The 27,141-nt window shown below is 39.9% G+C and overlaps 1 protein-coding gene across 12 annotated transcripts; it reads right to left on the bottom strand.

Annotated features, from left to right (window-relative positions):
* Positions 1 to 8,614: 8,614 nt before the first annotated feature.
* On the bottom strand, positions 8,615 to 27,135 carry pum2 (pumilio RNA-binding family member 2). 12 transcript variants are annotated; one of them, XM_026194285.1, is made up of 25 exons: positions 27,053 to 27,135; positions 26,592 to 26,661; positions 24,808 to 25,171; positions 24,272 to 24,310; positions 23,092 to 23,160; positions 21,680 to 21,785; positions 19,476 to 19,663; positions 19,211 to 19,383; positions 18,662 to 18,959; positions 18,481 to 18,574; positions 18,256 to 18,363; positions 17,952 to 18,097; positions 17,394 to 17,514; positions 17,020 to 17,160; positions 15,661 to 15,966; positions 15,332 to 15,559; positions 14,863 to 15,130; positions 14,523 to 14,652; positions 14,250 to 14,384; positions 14,000 to 14,137; positions 13,667 to 13,792; positions 13,314 to 13,385; positions 12,265 to 12,386; positions 9,896 to 10,088; positions 8,615 to 9,050 (listed from the first exon to the last, which is right to left on the bottom strand). In XM_026194285.1, exons 3-25 carry the CDS (start codon positions 25,156 to 25,158, stop codon positions 8,919 to 8,921), a joined length of 3,684 nt encoding a protein of 1,227 aa, XP_026050070.1. In that variant the 5' UTR covers positions 25,159 to 25,171; positions 26,592 to 26,661; positions 27,053 to 27,135; the 3' UTR covers positions 8,615 to 8,918. The 12 variants fall into 12 exon arrangements, with proteins under 12 accessions (XP_026050070.1, XP_026050069.1, XP_026050071.1 ...); XM_026194284.1 differs by lacking the exon at positions 27,053 to 27,135 and adding an exon at positions 26,900 to 26,988; XM_026194286.1 differs by lacking the exon at positions 27,053 to 27,135 and having other exon boundaries at positions 15,661 to 15,963; positions 26,592 to 26,886.
* Positions 27,136 to 27,141: the final 6 nt, after the last annotated feature.

The raw sequence follows: 27,141 nt of genomic DNA, 5'->3' as shown, positions 1-27,141 counted from the left end.
CTACTGTCATTCTTCTTTTCTCCTGAGCAAATCCCCACCTTCCCACGCTCTCTTTTACCTGGTCTATGTCATCTGAAAACATCATAGTCCACAGTCCATCTCCATTGTAAATTAAATCACTACTACTGCACACCACACTACTGTCATTGTCGCTCTTATATCTCCGATGATAATAATAATAACAAAAAAATAATAATAATGCCATGCTGCAAATAATCAAGCTCACTAACACAAAATATCTTACAGATGATATTTACCCATTAGGGTATTACAATTTAAAGCCTTTCAGTTCATATTGAGCCTACAGGATGCAGTGTATAAAACCACCTTCTACTTAAACAAGGCTCTGCAGTTCTGATCATCTTTGAGTAGTAACACATGCCATGCAATAAAATGCACAAACTCTCAGTCATATGCACGTATAAGCAAACTGTGTGGTTCAAAGAAACCACCTCTGCACAGAAAACATTAAAAAAAAAATCAGATTTTAATTGTTACAAAGTTATTTTATTATTGATTATTACATGCAAAAATAGACATACATATACGCAACATAAAACATGTTGCATTACAGCAGCTATAGCGGTGTTATGCACTCTTAAATGAGCTGCCCCTTCAATTCATATCTATCACATGGGTCACATAGCTTAAAGTAATGGTGAATGACAGAGATTTTCCTGCCTATCAATGGTCACCACATTACAGAAATTTTGATTATCACTCTCTGGCAACTTAACAATGATTCTCATTTATTCACCCGTCCCTGTAAAACATGACAGAGTAGCCAAGTTTCTACAAAAAATGTTAATTTGCCTGTTTTTTTGTGTTTTATTATTGCATTATGATTTGTCAGAATGTTTGGTGGACAGGCCTGCTTCACTCCATTTTCTTTAGAAGTGCAGTAGATATTTTTTTTTGCCCATTTAAAGGCAAATATAAATGCTACAATAAGCTACCTCTTCAAAACAATTAAACAGAAACTTTCATATAATGATAACTAATTACATATTAAACGGTGCATCTTTGCTTTACCTTCATTCAACCAAACACACTGAAGGCAATTAAAATTACACATCGTAACAAAATCCCACATCACCCAAAACTCAGAGGATACGACCCCAGTGCTACAGCTACTCAGTGTACGACGAAGGAATCACAATTATTTTTAAAAGACGGACACCTGGAAGATCATCGACTACAAAAATCTTTCATGTTTTATCTTAAATATAAATACATTCAACAACAATAGACATATTTCACTTTAAGTGCATAAGAAATATGAACCCCACCTTCCTTCCAGAGACCACGAGTAAAGTATGCATTTACAGTAGATTTTGAGGTACATAAATTGCCAAGTAGCATCAACTTTTCAAACAACAGCTTTACAGTTATCAGATGCAGGTGTGGTTAAACAAGGAATACTTTTTCCCTGTTTGGTTTCTGATAATTATGATCTAAAGCCTTCTCTGGGCCCAGACTGTATCGGTCCTCCTCCTCTTTCTTCTGCCATTTGTAGATTAATATTCCTGCCACAGTTGCTGCGAGAGCCAATCCCGTTACTCCCCCTGCAATAACACCTGTAAACATAAACCTAGGTGAGCTATATTAGAAAGTCGCAGCTTATAGCTTTCTCATTGTGCCATATTGCAAAGTACCTGCAAGGAATTCACTATTCTCAAAGTAGCTCCTGCTGTTTGCTATAGCAACATATCCAGAGTCATCGTCTGCTGCTGACCTGTGCGTGTTGCCAAACGTCTTGTCTGAAAAGCCCTAAAGCAAAAGACAAGACAGTTACACACGATCACTTCCTGTTACACCACCAACATCAACAGGTGAAGAAATCATGGGACTGATTGAAGTAAGTCATACATGGAAAGAAATCTTGGTCTCGTCTCTGGTTTCTGCCAGAATTCTGCCGTCTTTGCTGTTGTGCTGATCTTCAGTTACACCTGGCAAGAGTGCAGTTAGAGAGGATGAAACATACAGTGGTCATGTACATTATGTAAAATGGGTCATTAACATTTTATAGATGAAGAATTACCCTCCTCTGACCCATCTCCAGAACCGGAACCAGAACCATCCAGGTCATAGCCTGATCCCTCCAATTCCTCTGGAGGGACAGAAAGCTAATCATGGGGGGAAAAAAACACAAGAGGGTATTTAAACATGCTGACTGCTTCCTGTTATATTGTTAAATATGAAAACATACAAGAGGTGAAGGAAGCTAACGAAGGTACTTTCCTTAAGAAGCCAATAAACACATGAATCATGTCCAGGATACAAAGTCCCACAACAAAATAAATAACCTGAAACACACACACTGTGGCTGACAAGCCCATAATGGCACAAGTGATTAGATTGTTACTGGCATGTAGTGTCAAGTAGATGACTTTAAGCGGGAATACAACTCCACCCATTTGGAAAGTAATTAAACTTAATTACAACTTCAGGGAGTAATAATAAATACAGGTGACATCTTTAGCTAGAACAATCAGATGGGAATCAGATGGGAATGTCTAGTCCTCATAATCAGTGAATTCAGAACCCAAAGTACAATAAAACATATACAATCTGTTGTTTATGTGTAATGAACAGATACAGGCCTCATAAGGAAGCCATTCTACAGCTGCAAGAAAGAGTTTGTGTACTCTTTGACCGGTATTCTGCATTATCACAAATAAAATGTGCTCTGTTACAGTTACAGGCAAACACAGTCATACTAAGCCAATAAACAGAGGCTCCACTGAGTCATAGCACAGCCTCCAAAAGCTACTTGAATTCATGTGTTCCAGTTTTAGAGATGAGATATGGAACGTGGGTTGTAAACATGACCCACCATACAGAGTCTGTACTGGGAAAGTTTGCTTTTCTCAAGAAAATTGGTTGAACCATGAACAACATTCACTGAATAAACCATTTTCAATGACTTGAGTATGACAGACAGTATTATTATGGATGGAATCAGAACCCTTGATGCTCTCCCAGATTGTGGATGCCCTCCAAGAAGGCGGTAAACAGAACCCGAGGTTATGAGAAAAATACTTGTTGAAGCCTCTACACCAGGGGTGCCCAATCCCGGTCCTCGAGAGCTACCGTCCTGCAGCTTTTAGATGCATCCTTGTTCCCACACACCTGAATCAAATGAATGGCTTGTTATCAGGCCTTTGCCAAACATGATGGCATGCTGAAGAGATCAAACCATTTGATTCAGCTGTGTTGGAGTAGGGATGCATCTAAAAGCTGCAGGATAGTAGCTCTCGAGGACCGGGATTGGGCACCCCTGCTCTACACCACCATTATGACAATGCTCATGAAGAAATGACACTAAAGTTTAACATTTTGGCAAAAAGTGAGGGGGGGGGGGGGGGGGAGACTCCACAACAACATAACATCTTTTCTGGCTGTGGCTCAGGAAGTGGAGCTGTTTACTAATCAGAAGGTTAATGGTTTGATCCCTGTCTGCATGTTCGGGCAAGATACTGAACCCTAAAGTGCTCCGACGCTTGCATACACCTAAACATAGAAGGAAGTGCTTTGAGTGCTCAACCGGAGTAGGAAGGCACTGTATAAGAACCAGTCTTACAATCCTGCTATAGGTGCTCAGGGCCTGGAGGGCTTTCAGTCACTGAGATCATAATTAATTTTAAGACCGCATCAAAATATTTTTTCAGTCATGTGTCACAGCAGGTGTATATGCCCTGAGGTAAGGAGAGGCTGGATGTTGAAACCAGACATAATGAACACAAGTAAATCAACAACAGAATGGTTGAACGAGAAGAAAACTAATGCTATGGAGGCCAAATCAGAGTCGTGACGCTAACCCAACTTAAGCTTATAGCCTTAGTAATAACAGGCCTCATACATCATGTACGTTTCAGGGAGGATTAAAGGCTCCAATCGAAACCCTGAAGAAGACACAAGTTTGCCTTTTAACGAGGCTTACATGAAAAGATCAAACCATATCTCATAAAGAAATTTCGACTGATTCAAAAACGGTTTCTTGTATAAATAATTAATATTTTCGGATTCTTAGGTTTGAACAATTTATTGAAACCTGCTTTCCAGATACAATAATCTGATTTTACGGCCTTTACATTACACCATGCATCGTTATAAACAAGCGAGAAGCCTCCTTATACTTTTGATTATTTCTATGTTATTTTTTATAGTTAAGAATTTCAGCTTTGATTAATAGAATTAGACTACTTCATCACTGCTACCGATAACAATATGGTGGATAATAGGTGTGTGTTATTGTTTTTTGCAGTCACGTGACTCTACAAAAGCCAGAAACTGGTCTTTAATTGGTATTATCTTCAGTTGACTTTTCCTAAAAATAAAAACAAACCACAAGACACTCTTAGCTGAAAATGTACACATTAACATCTCTTGCTCGAAAGTCTAATGCAGCCCGGTTAACTTCAGGAAGTGAGAAAGGTGAGCGCGAGATCTTTAGCGTCACGTATGGCTTTTTAAAAGTGTTGAACAAGATAAAAATGACTTACCGACGTCCACACCGGATGTATTAATCCCAGAGAGAGAAATAAAGAAGCTGCCAAAGATAGCCGCATGCTTTAGCTGAGCTGGTGTCCGCTTTGCTCTTCTCCGGAGCTGCCTGCGAAGGTGTTTTTATTGAACTTCCAGCTTCTCCCGGTGTCACTGTGTCCAAATCCCGCCCACCAATAAAACACACGTTAACTGTAGCTGATAACAGGTGGCAGGGCTCATACGCTGGAGTCTGTACATAAGACAGACCCCTGGGTAAGAGCAAATAAATGAATAAAAAGTTAATTAATAAATTAACCTACCGTAGGAGGAAATAAAAGCAAAACTGTAATTTGTTTATTCGTGCTGTAGTTTGACCCTTAAAACTATCTTTTTATCTATCATATCGCGTGAGGATCCTGTTGGCTTTGTATATAAAAAAAATCTATTTAACCAAAACTAAACTTAAAACTAAAACTAGATGTAAAAAACGAAAAAACAAAAAACATTTTAGTTAACTAAAATGGTAGTAATAAGAAATCTGAAAAAAAAATTAACTAAAATGATTTTTTGAACTCGAAAAACGAACTAAAATGAAATAAAAATGTAAGGGAAACATCGCTACTTTCCCTATCTGTCTGTTTGTTAAAAACATTGATTACAATGAGTCCTAATAAGTCATTGAAAAACATGTTTGCTGTAAATACTATGACACACTATGAGTCACCTGCTTTCAGAAGACTTTTACAGTAATACCTGTACTTTACCTGAAATTTTCTTAGACTTTTTTTACACCGAGTTTCGGCTCAGATTCCTTTCTGAGAAACTCTCCGTTGATTGATTTTTATACTCAATCATGTAACTGACATGTTTCCAGTTAACCTAATTAGTTGAAAAATGTTCTCTTTTTCAGTATTTTTCAAGCATTTTGTGCACCGCGAACCAACTTTTTTGAGATGTGTTCCTGCCGTCAAATTCAAAATGAGCAAATATTTTTCACGAAATAATAAAATGTGTCATTATAAACATTTGATGTTTTCTTTGTTTGATTATTAATAACACATGGCTTTATGAGTTTTACAAACCATTGCATTCTACTTTAATTTACACAACATCTAAACATTTTGGGGCCTGGGGTTGTACTTCCACGCATCATTTATTCTGTTATTTCATGCCTAAACGCCTTCTCAAACATTCATGTGCTCTTAAATGATGAATGCATTGAGTGTCCAGCCCAAGGACACTAAATAGTAGTCTCTTATCTACCTAGCTACGGCTGCCCCAGCATCAATCCACCTCAGAAAAGAAGTGCTCAGTGCTTCATAGGAAGTCCATAAGCAATTTGAGACTATAGCAGCATAACTAAGGGACTGTTCAGGGTCACCGGATTCAGAGTGGCAGCTGTTCTACATAAAAAGGACCTGAAGACTTGTAACTGTAGTAACTAAGACCAAGGCTGGAAACTGAGATAAATGCCAAGATATCTTTAAGTCATTCAGCATTTCATACGTGAGGAGGAATATAAATGTAACTTTTGATTTACCACAAAGCTGATGAAGAACAATACAGGAGAGGTACAAGTTCCCTTTTAACTTCTGCAGCTGCTGCGTTTTCAGTGAAGTGAAGGCTTTTTAATTGTTTTGGAAAGCAGAAATTAATGTTAATCTTTCCAACGCAGTCTGGCACATACTGATACAAGTGGATGAGGACGTACCCCGCCTCTCGCCCTATGAAAGCTGGGATAGGCTCCAGCAACCCCCGCTACCCTGAAAAGGATAAGCGGAAGCAAATGGATGGATGGATGGATGTAAACCAACTTTTAGGCACTTATTTCACCATTAGTTTAGAATCCAGTGTCTTGAAATGATTATAAAATCATTAACATATAAGGAGGAAAAAAAAACCAAAAAAAAAACAACTCGGCAATAATTAAGTTCAAATGTTAGAAGAACAGTTTAATCATACAATGTCACAATTCTGCTTCGAAAAAGGAGTTCGTTTTCTTCATCTAACATCTGGAAATGTACATAAGGCCACCTGAAAATGTACATGACTTTGACAGTGTGACAAAACTCATATGTTCATATTTATATAATTGACAATATTTTACATTGCTTTTGCTTACAAGGTAGTAGCTGTTTCAAAATACAGCACTCTTCTGTACAAAAATAATTCTCGTCATATCCTGTGAAGTTTCCATGGTAGCAGAGAGGACTAAATGCAGCCTCGATTTTAGTACAGAGTGTTTCTTTTTTTCCTTTTTCTATTTTTTTAAACTGTCACACATCAGAAAGACTATCAACAGTGGATGTTACAGCTTCAGTACAAATAGAGGCTGGCCCAGAACAGATTTAAAAACAAAAACCATGCCAGATTGTGAAGCTATTAAGTTTTCATTTCCTTTAAAATAACACTTGATCAAATAAAACCTGTATACATTATATTCAAGGGGAAAGGAGTGATGAATATACACACATCTAAATGCACATTAGCCTTTTTCTCCCCCCTCCAAAGAAAAAAAAAAGAAAAAAGAAAAAGTGTAAAAGACATCCCATTTACAGCATAAACGTTTACAAATGTACAACTGTACAGACAAATAAAAGCATCACTACAAATTTAGAGCAAGGCCTGTCAAACACCACAACTAGACTTTTTTTTTAGTGAAACTAATAATCTTACACTTATTAACTGCACATATACTACATTTATTCTACAATTCATATGAAGCAAAGAAGCCGTCACTACGAGCGTTACAGGTGAATTGTATAGCTTTTGATGGCCCCACCGGCCTCCGCCAATCCACTTACATACCCAAAGAAAAAAAGAAAAAGGTTCTTTAAGCATCCCTTTCTTCAGCTACGTCTAATTTATTTCACCTCAAATGTACAAAACTGACCAAATTCCAGAAATAAAATAATAATAATCTTTTGGACTGCTCTGACCTTCAGGCGGTGGGGGTTCCCATCACTGCTGCAAGCCCCTCAACCAAAAAAAGAGCAACAATTTTCTCATACATAAAGATGCTATACATTGCTCAACTACTTCTACACACACGAGATGATTATTCAGTACATAAAGATACTGTTTTCTAGGGCAGTGTTCATCTCAAACTACAAGACAGATAAGATGTTACACAAAACATAAAGGAAAAAAAAAAATCATTCTAAGGATTAAAACCTATTACAGCATGCCAACGCGTACCCCACTCCCACCCTGCTATCCCTGCAAAAAGCCCCACCCCACCCCACCCAAAGCTATGGTCATTTTATGTTAATATTAAACCAGGTCATACGCCCGCTGTACAACCAAACCTCATGCTCTGCTTCTTTAAGTTAAATGGTAGCGTTTTACTTCCTCCTGCATAAAAAAAAAATAAATCAAGTGATCGCCTGCATGAGGGGAGAGTAAGACGGCTCAAATGGTGCTCGGTGGATGTAGCAGCTCAGTCTGTCAGTACCAAAACATAATGCAGGCCACGAGCTGCTGGAGTAACCAAACACGCACACACTCCTGCAAAGGGTGGGGAAAAAACAAAAGAAACAAACAAAAGAAAAAACGAGGCAAGAAAAAAAAAACAAAAAAAAAAAACCACCACTGGCAAACGCTACCCTAGAGTAAAGCACCAATCTCCAAACCCCGAGCTGGCAAAGCGGCCTCAAAGACCTCTGGGTGACTGTGGCACGTGACGCATAGTACTCGCTTGTGGATGGAAGGATTTCTGTCCATCCATACTATGTGATGCTATTTGAAAACTAATCCATCAGCTGCTTTGGCATGGGAAAACACTTTTTTTTCCTTTTTCTTTTTTCTTTAAACTGTGTGTGGGATAATATACAAATATTATAATAAATTGCCTAAGCTTAATAAGAACAGCTGTCTGTTTACAAAAACAAATGGAATCGTGTTTTAAAAGGATCACTCAGTTTAGCCTTTATAAAGTCACTTGCTGGTGTTAATTGTAAGAACTGTAAATTTCAGCAAATGTGTAATAATTTCTTTTTCTACAGAGAATTTACAAGGTAAAAAACTAAATGTACAAGATAATATGAAAACCAGTCAAATACATCAATTACATCATTAACAATGGGCTTGTGCTTTACCCAGGGAAAAAAAAGAAAAGAAAAAAAAAAAAAAAAAAAGGAGGAAAACAAAAGAAAAACAAAAAGAATAAACAGCCTGCTGACTGTGCACCCCCTGGGGGCCATGCTGGGGACCTGCACCAGGGGTGGCAGAGTGGCAGGGGTCAGTTGTCACAGCGTTCTTAGGTGAAGTTGACTTGTCTTGTTTTTTTGGTAACTTGCCCCCCCATTTGATGGGATAACAGAGGGTGTCAAAGGCTAACCCCTATGGCTAAGGAGCACATCTCAGACAGAACAGGGGGTTTGGGGCTCCTACTCCTCCACTTGTTCAGGGGACCTGGGATGTGTACGTGACTACAGCAGACCATTCGCGGGACCGCCGATTGGACCCAGTTCAGATCCACTCTTCATGTAGTACTTCTCTAGCTTAGCTAGAATGTGCTTCCCGTAGGTGTACTTACGCAAAGTGGCAATGTGAGGCCGGATCTAAATAAAGAAGAGAAGAAGATAAAGGCATTTAAAATCTGAAGAAGCTCAAATGAGTTTAAATCTGGAAGTAGGGGTAAAGAATGGGCATGCTTTTTAATAATGGGTAGCATAATTTACAAAATGCATATCATGTTACATTAAGTAAGTCTTGAAACTGCTGATGGAGATTGTGTATGTAAAAGGGTTACTGAATTCATGAGTTAAGTGATTTTCTTGCAGTAATCTACAAAAATTTCTTAATTTTGGAACCACAGGAGTCGCCACCTGTTGGCCAGCAGAAAGAATGCAGATATTTTGGCAAATTTTTGGCACCCAAGCTATATTGTTCTTTAAAAAACAAAAACAGCATTAACTAGTTTGATGTCAACACAAGAGCCTTGACAAAAGCCTGCACTGATGTACACAAAGAGTAATGTAAAATATGTAAACAATGGACACAATGCTGGCAGATAGATACGGAAGTGCACACCCTAGTTATTACTTTGTTTTCATGCAAAATACAATCGCTGTACACATAATGGCACTGATAACATGACTAAAAACAGGTCTTTCTGGTCATATTTCACATATCAAGGGTCCTTGAAAGCACCAACACAGGCACTTGTTTGAACTTGGGCTGTTTCATGATCTGAATGAGCTGTCAACCCCCTGGATACCACTGATAAAACTTCACAGCTAAACTTTTACCAGCCAAGTCGATTTGACCACTTGTCAGAAACAGATTAGACTTTTTAAGCTTTGCTAAACCTTACAGAACACTGATAGAATTCACTGGATCAAATGGACCACGATCCACCCACTATCATTAACACTAACATGAGCACATTTAGTAGGCGACTCACCTTGTGCATGATGATTTTACGCTGAGCAGGTTCTGCCATGTCGATCATTCTTTGGACAACGTAGTTGGCGTACTGGTCTTTCATCATGGTGTACAAAGCGCTGTGGGGCCCGTCTTTCTGGCAGCACACTTCATCTATCAGCAGAGCTCTCTCTGCACGCGAGGAGTGGATCACACACTTCTCCACCACATTACTGGGGGAAAAATAAGCTACTGTTACTCAAGTTTATAACTGAACAGATGGAAGCAGAGAGATGCCAGCATATTAGAATCATTTTCTTTTGTTTTTGGCATCACGTGGTATGTATGCATGTGTGTTAGCAAACTGTAATTATTGGGCACAGTGGACTGGATAAGTGTTCAAACAGCTCAATTCGTTTAAGGTTTTGCTGACCCCAACTGTGAGGCAAGGGCTGGTTGTTAATGGGGTAAACTTGAATTTGGGAAATATAAAGGAGGATTACTATGACCTAGTTTTACACCTGACACGTGCAGGAACAGGTTATGTTTGATAAGAAAACAACATGTACAACATTACCACCTACTGACTATAGAAAATTCCAGTTAATCCTCCACTGGACCATCCCAATAACAGCATCTAGTTGTTAGAGTGTCTAAGCCCTTTGTCTATCAGCTTACAATCTACCAGAGACAGGTTTTTAGGAGAGGGGACCACTATTCCAAGCTTAATTTTTTTTTCCCCTGTTGGCTAACAGGATCAGTTTTACACAGCAATTTATTCCTAAAGCTGAGAACATTTATTGATTAGAATTCCAAACTTTTTCCAAAGAAATGAAACATGAAACACAAAACTCTAAACATATGCAATGATGGCCCACTGAGTCAGTCTTACCCACTGCTCCATGTTACACTAAAGAGGATATTAGTCATTTACACATTCTTACAGCACTTTTCTACAAGTTACAAGGATCATTTTTCCCATCAAACACTCATACACTTGTATAGTGCTGTTTAATTGCAGCAGTTATGTTAAGTTTGTGAGCATCTTATTTTTTCCTAATATTACAGCTCATCTTTTATATGTATAAAATATACCACTCTGCTGCCAGCAGACATGTATTTTTACAAATTGGCGGCACACACCACCATTTTTAATGGTAGCAAGACTGGAAAACCTTGTATTACGAAACAAGTAGACAACCACTTTTGTTTAACTACAGGAACTGAACGTGGAAGTCATTTTGTAGTACTGGCTACCAGTAGAGGATTTGCCCTCATCTTTTGGCACCTCCCTTTAAAGATCCCCACAGTGGATCATCTGCCTCCATCTCGCCTACTTAGCCAACATCCTTTGCCCCGCATATTCACAATTATCGTGAGCCATGTAATTAAATTACTCAAACTAATATAAATTAAAGGTCCAAAGTCGACCTAAAGTCATGTTTGCTCACTGACAAACACATCACATCCACAAGAGCGAAAACCAACATGACCGCCATAACAACTCGTGCAGACACATTTAGTTCAACATAGACTTGTCTTTTAAAATATCTACTTGCCTAATGTACTCACATTAAGAAAGCACTTTTCTATTCTTATGGACCACTCAAGGCACTTCACTGCATATCTCATCTTAACCAAGCATTCAATCATAATTTTATGCTATACACTTCAAGCACTGTACCTGCCTAAAATGAATATCTTCAGAGTGTGAGAGGAAGCTCGAGGAAACCCATGTAAGCACAAGGTGAACTTACAAACTCCATACAGCAAGGCCTGAGCCAAACCGGAGATTCACTTGTTGTGAGGTGATAGCAGTAACCACTGTACCATCATGCCACCGCCTATACATTACAAAAGAATTTACTCCAAGCTAAGCAAATGGACACTTGCCCTGGACAATCTCTGCTTTGAAAACAAAGAAACCTAAAATTCAGCATTCCCATCCTACTCGACTCAAGAAAGATCTAGGTTATGAACTTCCTGCTATTGTTACCACATGGTTACTGATAAATTATCTCTTATCAGGTCCAAACGTGAGTCGTTAAACTGCATGTTATAAACCTACTATTAACCGGTTTTTACAAATGTAAACACTCGAAAGATGTAGCAGAACAACAACAGCGTATCGACTGATCTTCAGATGATATGCATCAACTTATGTTCCTTAGTTATGCTAGTGCAAATCACTCACATCTCTGTCCTCACACCAGCAGAAGTGTGAAGAAACACAGCTGCTCTAATATTGACAGTAATGTGAGTGCTTTCCCTCCCACAACAGAATATTTATTTATTTTCACAATCATTTCACGAAATGAACTTTAGAATATTCACGGTCTGCCCTGTTAATGTCAAAATCCGCAAACAATATACAGCCCACTCTTAATCCATACAGACTGCTTAGCTTACCTTGCAAATTTATGCTGGCTCAGGACAAGAACCTTCCCGCGCACCTCTGCCACTATCTTGCTCTTATCTTCTGGTCTGCCATGCTCCAAAACATGCTGAATGACGTAGTTACCGTACTGATCCTGCAGGAGGCAACAGAGGTGTAAGGGCAAGGCAAAGTCATCCCAACAAGATTAATCACAACAACAAAAAACAAACAAACTGTGAGATACAACTGAACATGATTGATACTCATGCACTACTTTTTCACCCCCATTGGCCTCGATTGATAGGGTAATCATGCAACTCTACAATGATTGGCCGATGAATGAGCGACACCTCCATTTGTAGTATTTCGAATACCCTTACGTCATCACTGCGGAAGGTCAGACAAAACAGATGCTGCTGGTTTGTGTTGCTGACCAGGTAACACAACCAATAGCATCTTTGCCCCTTCAGAAACGGGTGATAGACAGTTACGGGTGTAATTTTAGTGCGGCAAGATGGAGACAAAAAATGAACTGACCAAACAACAAATAACACCACTCAACTGCCAAGCTTGTTAAAGTGGTAATTTGTTGAGTAGGTAATGCGAACTCCACCTTTAAATTTGAAGTATTTGCCTCCCAAACCATTTTCTGTCAATCTGTTTTAACATGAACTTGCATTATGTTGGTTTTAAAACACCATTTGTGAACTATTTGGTTATAAGAGTTTCAAACTCCTAGATTTGAATCAAACAATTATAATTTTAGCAAAATGAGAATTAAAAAAAAAAAGAAAAAAAAAGAAAAAAGGGAAAAACAGACTGATCAAAAAATGCTGTAGGCAAAAGAGGGATCATCAGACAGCAGATTAGCATGTCCCTAAATCCTCTGGCATAAAGCAAGAAGGGAGGAAAAAGGAAGAACAGGCAGCTCAGTGGGTTAGGAAAGGACCATAAGGGTTGGGAGTTGGAAAACTATTTAAATGTTAAATTAGATTCTTTACAGAAGAAAAGATTAAAAAAATAAAGAGGGAAAAAGGAAGTGAGCACAGGGACATCCGCGATAGAGGCAAATTGCTCTGACCTTGAACAGTGCATCACGGGACACTGTATAATATGTTTTGGGTGTCATCTCCAATGAAACGCCTTGATATTTCTAGATGGAATAAGTGAGGGGGGTAGGTGGATGTTTAAATAATCACATATGTCAGATGTAATGTCAGCTAACAGCACAATTACATTCATCCTTACACTTAGCAGACCACAACTACACAGGAACAATGACAGGCTAAAAATATGAAATGTTCAAACATGAAGGACACATGCAAATACGCGACATAAAATGATAAATGTCAACAACAATCAGTCGCAGCTAGCAAAAATAAGGTAGTCAGCGTGAAGTTTAAAATGGGACAGAGAGGAAACTGATGTGCACACCTGGCCCAGCTGTTCAGAGTGCTGATGAAGCTCTTCCAGGATGGGCAGAGTTTGCTCCTGGGTGCAGTGCTCCAAGATCCTTTGGATAACTCTGCAGCCATAGGGGTGTGTGGAAAGTACAAAAACCTAGAAAATAAAAACAGTGCTTATTGTACCATGTAGTGAAAGAACATCAGAGGATTTAGATATTAATGCAACCCTACAGCTCACATGAGTCTACAAAAAATAAATTATACTGAATGGTAGTTACGTTATAAGGCAGCTTATTGTATGGCAGCTATTCTAAAAAACAAAAACAACAAACACTAAAAAACAAAAAAAATAAAAACCCACCTGTCCTTGGAAGGCATCAATAATGAACTGAAGAGCCTGAGGCTGGACACATTCAATGCACTTCTGTACCACATGGTTCCCATTCTGGTCTTTCACACACTTCAGCACATGGCCGTCAAGCTCACGGACAATGTCGCTCTAAATGGAAGAAAATGATATCAAATGAAATCAAAGCCTTTAATATGAAGGACGAATAAAATGCTTTTCAATAAAAAATAAAACTGTTATAAAGAAGTGAAATCTCACTTACAATTACCTGCTGGTCTGAGGAAATTGACTCCAGGGCTTTCTGAATGACCCTGCAACCATACATCTGCAACGCCAGGGGAAGGACGTGTCCGCGGATACGGGTCGCTAAAGCAAGTTTCTGTTCTGCACTTCCAAACTGAGACAACATAAAAAATATATTATATATGCCGGAATCTATTACAATATGAGAGTAATTTATTATAAATGGAATCGAGTTTAGTTTATACTGTGCAGTTACTCAAAAGACACATGGATGAACTTTAACACTCCAAACCTCAAAGAACTTTTGGATGACATAATTCCCAAATACATCAGTCATCAGTTGGTATGCTGCTTGCAAAATCTCTCCAAACACCATCTGTCTCTCAGCAGGAGTGGCCCTCTCTAGCTTCTGCTGGATAAATCTAGATTGGAGAAAGCAGGGAACGATTAAAAAGACACTTCAAAGAGTGGACTCATTATAAAAAGTGTAACACTGCAATGTAGTTTTTTGCACGTTTTCTTTTTTGGCTAAGGCTTAAATTTACGAGACCTAAAAGAAATGCATTATTTCCCAAAAGCCTATATATTTAATTGTGCGGTGGCATTTTCAAGCATTAAATTAGGTCCGTCACCTGGATCCGTGCTGGTCTTGAGAGAACTCCACCATGTGTCCAGGCAAGTCACGGAGCTGGAGGTTTGGAAAACGGTTGTTCCTGAAGTCTTCCAATAGGCGGCTGCGTCCAGATGGCATGACATCAGAGCGGCTGTAGCGGGGCCGTGAGGGAGGGAACAACTGGCTGCTGGAATTGAACAGACTGGACGTGCTGCCTGTGCTCCGGTATTTGGCCTCGGCTCCGGGAGCTGCAGAAATGTAACGGCCACTGCCATTTGTCAGGCCACCTAGGATTAAATAAGACAATTTTTAATATTTCATTTACAAGCATCAATTTCACTGAAGGTGCCCCTAACAGGGGATGACAACTTAAAGTTCTATTCTATTTAAGTCACATCCTCACTTACGAACAGGATCAAATGCTTCTTTATTTTCTACCTCAAAAGCAACAGTCGACCAAAAGGTAAACATCCCTTCTTTAGGCTTACCTAGGTGAAGGCTTGAAGAGGATCCATGGGAAGAGGGCAAAGATGGCGGAGGAGTGAGTGGGGAATGACCTGGTGTAAGGCCAATGGGGCTGGGTGAAGAGGAGTAACCCAGGCTGTTATAAAACGGCTGCCCAATGGGAGTTAAACTGCTGCCACCTCGTTTGTATAGGTCAGAACTTGCCAACAGGGAATCCCTGCGGGATACACTGCTACTGGTCGAGCTGGATACTGAAAAAAAAAATCATAAACAAAGCACTTTTAGAACACAAAACTTAAATTTAACACAAGACCATTTTCCTCTCCAAGCAGCACGTTGTTTAGCCACTGACCAGAAGAGCCGAAACCCCCAAGAGCAGAGCCCAGGCCAACGCCAAGAGATCCGCCGGTGCTGCTGAAGCCCAGGGAGGAGCTTGGGGGTGGTGGGGCAGCAGAGGTGTGAGAGAAAAGAGAGCTGCTCTGAGAGGTGTTGGGGACTGATCCAGATCCGTAGAATGAGCTGGAGGGCAGGCCGCTGCTGGGTGGAGGAGCCTGCTGCTGCTGTGGCTGAGGTTGAGGCTGAGGCATGGAGCGGTACAGTCCGTTGGCTGGAGGACCAGACATGTTGTTACCGGAGCCAGATGCAGACACTGCTGCTGCTGATGGAGAGAGATTATTGTGAGAGGTCAAAAGTGAGGAAAGATCACATGAGTGGTACTAATCAAGTAAGAATAGAAAGAAGTGGGTGTGCGGGACAGACATTATAGTAGGCATATCTAAGAAGAAAAAAAAAAATCCCATCTCTATTAATAATACACACACACACACACACACACACACATCATTTGCACAACACACCACACAGAAGCGCTCATTAAGTTATCATTTTGAGAAGAGGACATCTATACAAATCAGATCGCTACATGTGTGCATGCAACTGTGCCTACTCAAAACAGCAGATCTGGCAGATTGCTAGAGAACTGCTAAGTGGGTGAAGTCGTTTTACCATAGATAAACACAAATGACAAGCTCAAATATAAACAAATAATAAAAAGCAGAATTAAACATAAACATATTCAGCTATTTTTGGGAGAGCCACTTTTGCATTTTAAACCATCAGCGTGAACACACTTTGTAGAAGCTGGGACTTCTTGGCTGAATCATTTTTTCCACCTATATTTAAAGGTTACTGCTTATGTGTGGTGATTAAACTCGGGGTAAGAGGCTTGGGAACATATTAAAGTAATGAATTTATTCACTAAAATAGCTAAATGAAACATTGCTCGGTGTGTGTCCTCCCCACACGCAGAGTAGAGACAGCAGTGGTAACTGCAGGAGACAAACACTGCGAACAGACCAAATTTAAACCAAACTATGTGATCTGCTTATCTGATCAACGTCACATTTGGTTTTGTGAAGGTGTCAGTGGACAAAATAGGAGACATAGTCCACAGGAGATGGAGAGTGATCTTTTTAGAGATTTGAATCAGATAAAATACAGTCACCGAATTCCAAATAATCATCTCTAATGCAATTAGATTAGCTAAATGTGAGTTATATAGTGCCAAATCACAACAGTTACCCCAAGGCACTTGAATGCAATGTAAAAACCCTACAACAAACCATCCACAGATCCCCTCTGAGCAAACAGTTGGTGACACAGGAGAGGAAAGAATTCCTTAATTAAAACAAATGTTTTAAAAAATTCCTACCAGCTTGTGCCGCTGCATGGTTGATAAGAAGTGGGGTTTGGACTAGACGAACAGGCCCACCCAGACCGGTGCGGGCACCAGGGCCCATTACCAAAGCTCCAGTCTGGTCATAGTAAGCTGCAGGGGCCAAAACCTGATAACCTGAGGAAGAAACAAGACACACAAAGAGGAGAGAGTTAGTAATTACAGTTTACTACTACTACACAACATACTTGGAGTGTTGTTAGAAACAGTGTTTCAGTATTTTGTAACTACTACTCACACACTGTATACACTTAATGTGAACCAATAAGGGAAAAAAAAAAAAAAGTATTTGCTTGTGAGTGTCTTTGGCTACATTGCAGTATAGCATAAGTATGAAATGGTAGACCAACCAGGCATTCCTGTGTATGCCAACGCAGGGTTTGCAGCAGCTGCTGCAGCTAGGGATTCCTGCTGGCTTTGCTGGCCTTGCCCAGGTGTAAGAGGTCGCTGGTTGGTTCCAGTGCGCATCACCTGGCAGAAACGGTTAAAAATACTGTTACTGGCTTTGTACTGAAAGGGAAGCAATCTCAACTTGTTGTCACAACAAGTGACTAAATGAGGAACAGCTAAAATATAGCTAACGTGTTTTACCACGACTGTGTGGTTTGATCAGACGTCACGAGTTGCTTGGAAACATATACAACCAACCCCAGGACAGTTCTGAATCAAATGCACAACTGATGGATCTATGCCGCAGAAGCCCCGCCCACTTTTAACTTTTCTAAATTTTAACAGCAGGTCTTCATGGATGACTCATTTTCAGGGTCATCCTGTCATCATAAACATTCTGCACATGATAACTGGTCACAGACAGATGACTGAAACCAAATCCTGACGCACATTTTTCATACAATCATACGAGGCCAATGAAGTAGGGAATTAATACTGGTTAGAGAAATTATTCCTACCTGTGGTTGCCCTGGCCCTGGCCCTTGACTGGATGCTTGCTGATTGGCCGAGTGATTGGCAGTAGATGCAGGCTGCTGCTGGAAAAGATTAGCTGGGTACACACCCCAAGGGACGCCGTAGTACTGTGGTGGAACAACTGTGGGGCCTGGAGGAGGGGAGAGAAAAAAAAAGAAAAAAAAAAAACACATCTGAAGTTATACATTGGATCTGGGCAGAAGATAATCAAGAGTAAAAGAAATAAAATAATAATGATCTGTTGGATTTCAATGAGAACTTGCGGATGAACATGTGCCATGTGATCACCTGCAAGCGTTGCTGCTGCTGCCAACCCAGCAGCAGTGTAGGGATCAGCTCCAGGTGGGGCAGCATTAATGATGTAAGGGTTTGGCACAAACGCAGGAGCAAGGCCAGCTGAGTAACATGAGGAAGAACAACAATATAATTCTCATTCAAAAGTCTACGCAACTCAAACAGAGACAACCTGAGAGACAAAGCAGTTAAACAATACTGCAAAAGAATCTGTCTCACCAAGATGCTGCTGCTGGGCTGCAGCCAGTGCATATTGTTGCTGCTGAGCTGCAGTGAGCTGTTGAACAGTCAATGGATTAGACCTCTGGAACAACTGGAAAAAAATAAATAAATAAAAATCAACAAACTGCTCACAACCTGCAGCGCAAACTACCAAACAGACTTTGTGCATTTAACAGACCTGCTGCTGAGAGTTGTAGTCAAACAATCCAACTGGAGTCCCTGAAGAGTCCACCTGAATCTGATTACCAGCATAGTCAAATTGTAAGGACTCCACACCAGCTTGCTGCTCCATACCGCCCATGTTCTGGGCCTCCTGGTTCTGGAAATCCTCAGCTTGGACCTTGTTTTGGGAGGGGTTCTGCTGTTGGAGAGCATGAGGGTGGTGGTGCTGCCCCATCATCTCCAAACCTGTCTGACTGGGACCCATCCTCTCCACAGCCTCAGTGGGAGAAGCTTGACGGCTTCCAGGAGTTGGGCTAAAAGAACAAAAAAACAAAAACAAAAAACAAGTTGAGTTTAAAAAGGACCACCATATTTATACACAACTGTTATTTGGGGGCGAAACAAAAGTCTAAAAACCCTCAAATCAACTTATAAATGTTCATATTTACACAGTCTGATATTTTATATTTAGTTTTTAACTGAAAAGCTATATATACTATATTAGAGATAACCAGTAGAAAATGGAAAAAATGTTAACTTGTACCATTGTAAAAGGAAAACCTACTTGAAGTCTTTACAGTCTCTGTCCATGCCGTTCAGCAGACCTCTTCCATTGGCTTTAGTAGGATCACTCTCCTCTCCCACCTTCATCTCAGGGCTTTTGTCGTCTTCAAAAGGCGACACCTTCTCTTGCGCATCACTTTTCTCTCTCCCATCTTGGTCAGCATCTCCTGCACCCTGTGTAAATACGAAAGACAGAAAAACATTTAGACAAAGAAATGCAATCTCCACTTTTGGTAAGATCGATGAGATGCATGAGTTTGGCTTACATAGCCTCCATTCCTGTAGCGGCCATCCATCTTGTCACCAGGGGACGAACTCAGGACGTACTCCACCATGCTCACGCCGAGACCTCCGCCTTCTGAGCGAGGTGAAAGCACAGAATTGGCATCACCATTGCCATGGAAACCCTGGCCTGGCCGTCGCTGCACCATGATTGGCTGAGACACTGAATGATCTGAACGAAAAGTCGTAATCAAATACAGTGGCAAGCGAAGTGAACCCGTGGAATTACATGTTCTTCTGCGTTCACTGGTCAGAAAATCTGATTTGATCTTCATCTGAGTCACAAGTAAACACAAACGTGATGTTTGACCCAAACAATCTCTTATGTCCTTCTTAGAAGGACATAAGAGGTTTTTCCCTATGTTAATACTGTCCATATGTACATAGCGCTGCAGAACTGTACCACCCCCCCCCCAGCATGTTTACACTGAGTAGGAGATGCTCTGTATCTCATTGTACAACTGTATAGTGACAATAAAGGCATTCTATTCTATTCTATTAAAACTTTAGATTGCTGGTAGAAAAAGTAAGGGAACCCTTGGATTTGACAAGTGACTGAACCTCCTGTGGCAGCAGTGATTTCAAAGGTTTTCTGCAGCCACAATCAGGAGGAAGTTTGAGTCATTCTTCTAGAATTGTCTCACTTCAGCCATGTTGTCAGGAATGAATCTCTAGCGTGAATTATCCTCGAGGTCATTCTTCAGCACCTCTATTAGATTAAGAAACTGGGCTCTGACTGAACCGTTAGACCTTCTTCTTGTAAAAGGAACCTATTATACTTTAGCTCATTTTCAGCCATATGTGAATGGGCACAATGGTCAGTGCTCATAATAAACATGCCTATTTCAAATAATCAGCTACGGTTAGTAAGTAATCCCTTAATGCCATACGCTCAGGATTCAGACTGTTCTAAATGGTTAATTTCATTTTCCCCCCACTCTTAGCTCTGTGTGAGGTCACTTAGAGCAGATGTGCTTAATATGGTCATCTCATGCACACATATCTGGCTGCAAGCTCAGCAGCTCCACTCACCTGCTGTTCTAACCATCCGTTTACGAGGGACAACCAATCAGATAAATGTTGGATAAAAAGGGACAAATGAGATAAATGAAGAATAATTTGAACTCAGGCAAAGGAAGCGCAGGCTTTACTTTGCAGTTTAGCTACATCATTCAGTACTGCAGTAGTGCTGTAAAGGATCAAAGTACTCCTTTAGCAAATATCAGGCAAGGTTTTATGGACAGCAGTGGCGTTCTAACCAGCGATTTAACTACCCATCATGTCCACGCAACGATTGTGATTGGCCTGTTCAGTACTGCCGATTCTTCCTGTGCATGTCCAGCTGCTTTTTTGCTGTAGTTTCTTAATTCATCAGTGAGAGAATAACTGTCATCACTTCAATATAAGGAATAATGATCATAGCATCAATGTAAGGATTCACAAATGTCTGCAAATTCCTGCAGGCAGGTTGTTGAACCTATCAGAATAGATGTGAGGGAATGCAGCAGGTGAAAAAAAAAAAAAAAAAAAAAAAAAAAAAAACTTGAGTGGGAATTAAAGACGGGACAAAAAGCCCCACCATTTTATTGGTTTCTATTGGATGACTCCGCATACAAATGACTAGGACATAACCATGAGGTAATCCGCACAGAATGTATTTTGCACAAGTGTAAATGCCGCCAATGAAGTCAGGCACTTACACAGGCTACACCACAGGCTCTACAAACACTCACTGCAGATCAGAATCAGTCCTTACTGTCCTAACCAGGAATGATTTATAGATGGTATTCGTGAAGGGAGATGTTTACCATTTTCTAACATAGCCTAGTCAAAATGCACCATGATATATAATTGAAAATAATTGTGTGTGTGTGTGTGTGCGCAATTTCAACAAAAAATAAAAAAGCAGAAAAAAAAAACCCTGGTTTGTTTATAATTGTAACTCAGATGAAGATCTGACCTGATTTTAAGACAAATTCCAAAGGGTTCACTTGCTTTTTCTTGCCACTGTATTTATATCATTCTAATAGTATTTATATCAAAACGTTATAGCTGGCAGGCACCTGTGAAAACTGAGATATTCCATTCCCAAACACATGACTGGAACAGATATCTTAACCACATATGTAATAATTAATTAATTAATTAATTAATTAATTAGAGAAAAGACATTTTAGAAGACACTCACGAGATGATCCCCATGCATTGTCTCTCCACTCTTCTCCAAGAAGCATTCCTTTCCTGCCATCTTTGGCCAGCTCATCAGAATCCCAGAGCTTTTTTGCTGGCAAAAGCTAAGAAAAAACATAAACAGCGTTTCTGAATGGTGTAGAAAACCATTTGCATTTATGATTCCAAACTGCGAGTGCAAAGGGAGACGTATTTTCGACTCCATATGTGAATGAGATGTTTGAGAACAGAATGTTTTGAGGACAAGTTAAACTCACTAATAATTAATTGGCATAATTGGAAGATATCAGGAGAAATCACTTAATTGAACAATCTAAGCTTCAATTAGACTGTATTTGTACACAGACATGGGGAGTCACTGACTACTAATTCATAAGAATTTTTTATTGACATAGGATTCAAATGTTTATTATTTAGTGTAAGTTGGACTAATTACCTATTATAGACACTAATTACCTATAATTGGGGCTATTACACTCAAGACCTTTGAGCAACTCTCAGTTAACTTCAAGTCAGTTCAATAATGCTTTTCTAAAGAATTCGTACAGGTTTTCTGCTTCAGACTCCTCTTAAAACAGATTAAATTCTAACTGGAATCTTTTTCCCCCTAGAGTGCTCTGGCGAGGCAAACAAGTCAATGACCCAATCCACACTGCCAGGAAAAAAGGCTGGTTGAGCTTGAAGATTTCTAGGAAAGTCGTGCCAAGTTTTATGACCATTGTTAACAAGATTTGTCATTAGTAAGAAAGTCAATGCTGCAATTGATGCTTTAACCAAACACCAAGTAAACAATTTATTTGCTTAAGCGAACCGGCTATTTTAGTCTTCTTGTTTCATAAAATGAGAAAAACACTCCTATACAACACAGTTTTACCATCACTGTACACTGCACATAGATTTACATGCAGCAGCCTGGGGGGGGGGGGGGTCTGAGACATAAAATATGAGAAAATGTAACTACATCAGTGTAGCACACAGAGGAGCACAAGGTGTTTATCGTTTATAAAAAATTATTTGGAATAGCGTTAAGTCAAAAAGCTTTCAGAAAACCCTTTATTAGGAAAACAAACATTTATTGTTGTTCAGTTGTTTCTGTATTGTGCATATGCTTGCTAACAATAAAACAGGGACAGGTGAGGGTTTAATGGATTTCAATCAAAGGTAAGATGAACTAGTTTACAATAAATCTGTATTTTAAAGACTCTGTGGTGGTGGTGGTGGTGCAAACATTGAAGCTTTAAAACTAGTTCAGCATTTCTATAGTTTCTGTAAAATAGCAACCTGCGGATGTGTACAGTCACTTTTCAATTCTAGAGCGGCGGGGAAAGAAGAAAATAATTAAATAATAATCACAGAAAACTGTATAAGAGTGAGGAGAGTGAACGATATGCAGACAAAAACTGTTCTTACCTCTCCCATCCCCCTCGACTCCAAAGCAAGAGCTTGAAAATCATAGTTCATTTCATCCACTGCACGGACCTGAGACAGATTTAAAAAAAAAAAAAAAAAAAAGGTTTTTCATGAACATTTTAAATTAAACAGCAATGATTTAACAAAATGTAAACTGTAAAATTGTACCTGCAATGCTAAAGAGTGCTTGTTGTAAGAATATGTGACAATTCAATAGAATACATAAACATTCATAGCAAAAAACTAACATTTATTCTTTAATCTGTGCAATTGTTTTTACATTACATAACATTCTGGTTTTGTGAAATAAGCCAGACATGAATTATGACTTATACAGCATTTTGAATATGCTGTTAAGCCAATAAGAGAATGTTGTTTAATTCTCTTACATGAAATCCCAAAGCAAATAGTCCTGACTGTTCGACTTATGTTAAGGTATCTGACACGATCATTTAGCTTTGGTTATTGCATGACCGCCCCCCGGCCCACTATACACGATGTGTTAAGGAAAAATGAAAATGAAAATAAAAATCTGAGAAGGACCTTTTTAAAAAAACATTTTTAGACTAGGACCTATGCAGAGCTAAATACAAAAAAAACATCTGCACAGACTACACATGATGATTTATAAAGAGAGGCGATTACACTCGTTCTTCTGCAGGGCACAATAACTTGCTTGTATGAAACAGAATAGTTTGAATGAAGTTTGAAAGAAAAAAAAATGAAATAACCTAAACACGAGACGGGGCTTTGTATGTAGCAACAAAAAAAGCTGCAGAGCAGCTTAAACTACTGTTGAGACAGGATGTGAGGTGTGGCTATTAAATGACAACACAAAGACAGGTTTTGAAATTAAAAGAGGATTGGTTTCCAGTGCACCATTGGCTTAACATTACTACAGACAGATTATAGACATTTCTCAATATATGGTCAGCAAAAAAGAAGCCACAGCTGTGGGAAAATATCTCCATCCATATCAGTATGCTGAGCTGTCCTAGTGAAGCCATTTCTGGCCAACTACATGTCAATCCTCCTTATTAATCTGATCCAAGTACCACGCAACTTTATTTATTTTCCTTCAAAATCACATTTGCGTTTAAGAGAAGCACTTCCAAGTCTGATCCAACAGTGTAGAATAAAACCATGAAGCCTCTTAGACCACTAATGGAAGAAGACTTACTACGCTGCTTTGATCACTGAAAGCCCCGAGTGCAGCAGTCTGTAGGTGCAGAAGGGGAATAATTTGAAGGGGAACAGAATTAAAAGACAAGCTTTCTTCATTAAAGTTTAATTGCAGCATTTATTTCATTATTTAATAACCACACTTTCTATTACAACTCTGGCTCAGTCAACATGGTGAGACTCACACCCCTGTTGTGCTGACACAATGGCCAAAACTATAATCTTGCTGATGTCTGTTGTAAATCAGAAGCAGTGCTATGGCTTTTTAATACTTGTAGTAACAGACTGGTGATCTCTGAAATCTGCACTCCAACCTTCACCTCACGTTTGACTGGGCAAACGGCTGTGGACAGACCTGTCTGTAACTCCAATAATGACAAAGTACTACATTTAAACAACAGATTGTTTACTTGCTGTTTATACCAATATAACAATCAGTGAAAATTGAGGACTTGTTCTGTCTGGTAATTATACTAAACTGCACATCACCGCATGCCTTAGCTCAGTAAAACAAAAAACAAACCAACTCTTTACCTGATCGATATGATTGGCATCCCCAGTAGGCCAGCGATGCTTGCTAGGTGTGCAACTTACAAGCTGCTCCCCAGGCTGCCTCTGAAAGAAGTACCCTACTGTGGCGTCATCCTGAGACCTCCCGCTCAGCGGGGGCTGTGGGGTACCTGGGGTAGGGTTAGGAACCCTGTCCATGCCCTGTATGTGTGGCCCTCCAGGAGCCTGACCAGCTCCGCCAACTGTGGCTAGGGGCCCTCCGCCATGAACTCGGACACCCCCAGACTCAGGAGCACCATTTGCATGCAGCATCCCACCTCTCGTCTCCTGCCAGGCCACGTCATTCATACCTAGGATGCTGCATGGAATGCTCATTCCACGGGAAAGCCTAAAAAACAACAACAACAACAAAAAACAGACAAAGTAAGATTTACTCACTGAAATGTATATTTTCTTATTTCAATTTCACTTGCATAAAATTGAAAGAAATCTTATTAGAGGATATAGTATCTCTGTGTGTCCTGTACAATTACATATAAATGACCAATAAGAAACACTAGGCTATAAAAGACTCAGATGTAATTTTAATTTCATTATACAATGTAATGTAGCACCCATTACAATTTGGTGTTTACGGCATCATAATTGGCTTTTATGAAAGCCCATGCTATTATAATGCGACCATCGTGGACTTATTAAATCCTCCTTGAGCCTTCAGACAAAAATCAGCTTTTACATCCCATTAAAGATGTTCATCCAAAAGAATAATAAAATGATAACTAATGCTTTTAATTTTCCTCGCTGGGACAAGACTAATTCCCGAGCTGCTAACAACACGCCAGGGATATAGTTGTCTAATTCTGCTTAACTATTTGTGCTACAACAGGTTAGTAATGTTTTGTTAAATTAAAAAGATCGGGCCAAGAACGAAACAAGCGACTGACATCGATGTTGGTGGCTTATAAGAGCAACACCGCTCGGTAACGTTGTCGTTAGCCAAATTCTAGCTGGTGACCATACGACTGGGGATACCAGCAATAAAGCTTCGACTACCACACAGACATACACGCATAAATGCAAATATTCAGCGATAGCCACGACTGATTCCTGAGATGATGTAACGAGCTTGCAACAACGTATTCAAATTTGAAACTGTTCATTGTGGCACACCAATTAGCAGCTTGGCTAGCTAGCCTAGCCTAGCCAGCAGCAAGCAAGCCGCTGTAATAATAAGGAAGCTACCTTAACGACTTTCAGCGGGGATTTGCGTAAATGTTTATTTATTTATTTATTTATTAGATTGTGTTTGCTTTGTTGCCTCGCTTCTTTTTATTGTTTACTTTTTCCCCCTCATGTATTTCTGCTAGCGGAAATCGAACATGATTAAAGCTAACCATTGGTTCTCTGGAGCTAACTAGCTAGTGCTAACCGCAAAGGGCCTGTTGTGTTTATTATTGGTGAGACATCAAAGAAATTCGCTTAATTCACTGCTGTTTTATAGTCAGCGGTTGGCTTTGCATGTTAAATAGAACACATTTTCTCGACTTATTATCCGATATTCACTGTACACAACACGTTACGGCCATCTCCGAGAGCTAACAAACGCTAATAGCCATGTTGCTGTTGTTAGCTAAAACATCAGCCAAACACTGAGTGGCTAAACAACATGGCCCCCCTTCAAGTTCCAAACAGAGGGGCCTTAACCGCTAAACAAAAGGGGAAATACTCGCACGGCGGCAACCGCTTCCAAAGCAGTCCCCTTACACAGCTTTGGATTCGGTTGTGAACAGATGTGAGGCCATACTCACGCGTTGTCGTGTCGAGAGAGGATCTGTGCTTGTTGCACGCCGTCAACCCGATTCTATATTGTTTTGTTTCCTTGGAGAGAGAGCGGTGATTTAGCAAAGCTTGGTAGTCAAAGCTAACAGTTGTCTACGCTAGTGCCCCCTCCCTGTAAATAGCGTGAACTACGTAGACATGCGTATAACAATGTCAGTGTCAATTTGCCTTCCCAGCGTGCCTTTTGAGCACCAAACCCCCCTGTGTTAGGCAACCTAATATGTGGTATCATAGAAATTAGTCTCAGAGACACTTCCCCACCCAAAATCACTCTCACATTTCATAGGATAAACTGGCTTAGTCTGAATGAATCCTCATTAGACAGCCGGCTCATGTCATTTTGTGAACAAAATGCTGACTCAGTAATAAAAGTAGCAAGCCAATGTGTCCGGGAAGCTTATTTGAAAGGGAGGTTTCAAAGAAGAAGTACGTGTATATTTATCGTCATCGTGCTGTGATTTTAGTTGATTTCGCCTGATTCTCAGTCGGGTGGATCCTCGTGGTCAGTGACCCCTCCCT

This window comes from Astatotilapia calliptera, chromosome 15, assembly GCF_900246225.1.
Source record: "Astatotilapia calliptera chromosome 15, fAstCal1.2, whole genome shotgun sequence".
NCBI lineage: Eukaryota > Metazoa > Chordata > Actinopteri > Cichliformes > Cichlidae > Astatotilapia > Astatotilapia calliptera.
The sequence above is the reverse complement of the archived record's forward strand: the minus strand, read 5'-3'. Positions and strand labels throughout refer to the sequence as shown.

Bases quoted from the DNA above. Each gene is read 5' to 3' on its own strand.
- pum2 (XM_026194285.1), bottom strand. From the start codon at position 25,158: ATGAGCATTCCATGCAGCATCCTAGGTATGAATGACGTGGCCTGGCAG. The intron at 21,786-23,091 runs GTAAGAACAGTT...GTTTTTTCTTAG, and splicing joins AGTCGAGGGGGATGGGAGAG to CTTTTGCCAGCAAAAAAGCT. The intron at 15,967-17,019 runs GTAGGAATTTTT...TCTCTCCATCAG, and splicing joins CCATGCAGCGGCACAAGCTG to CAGCAGCAGTGTCTGCATCT.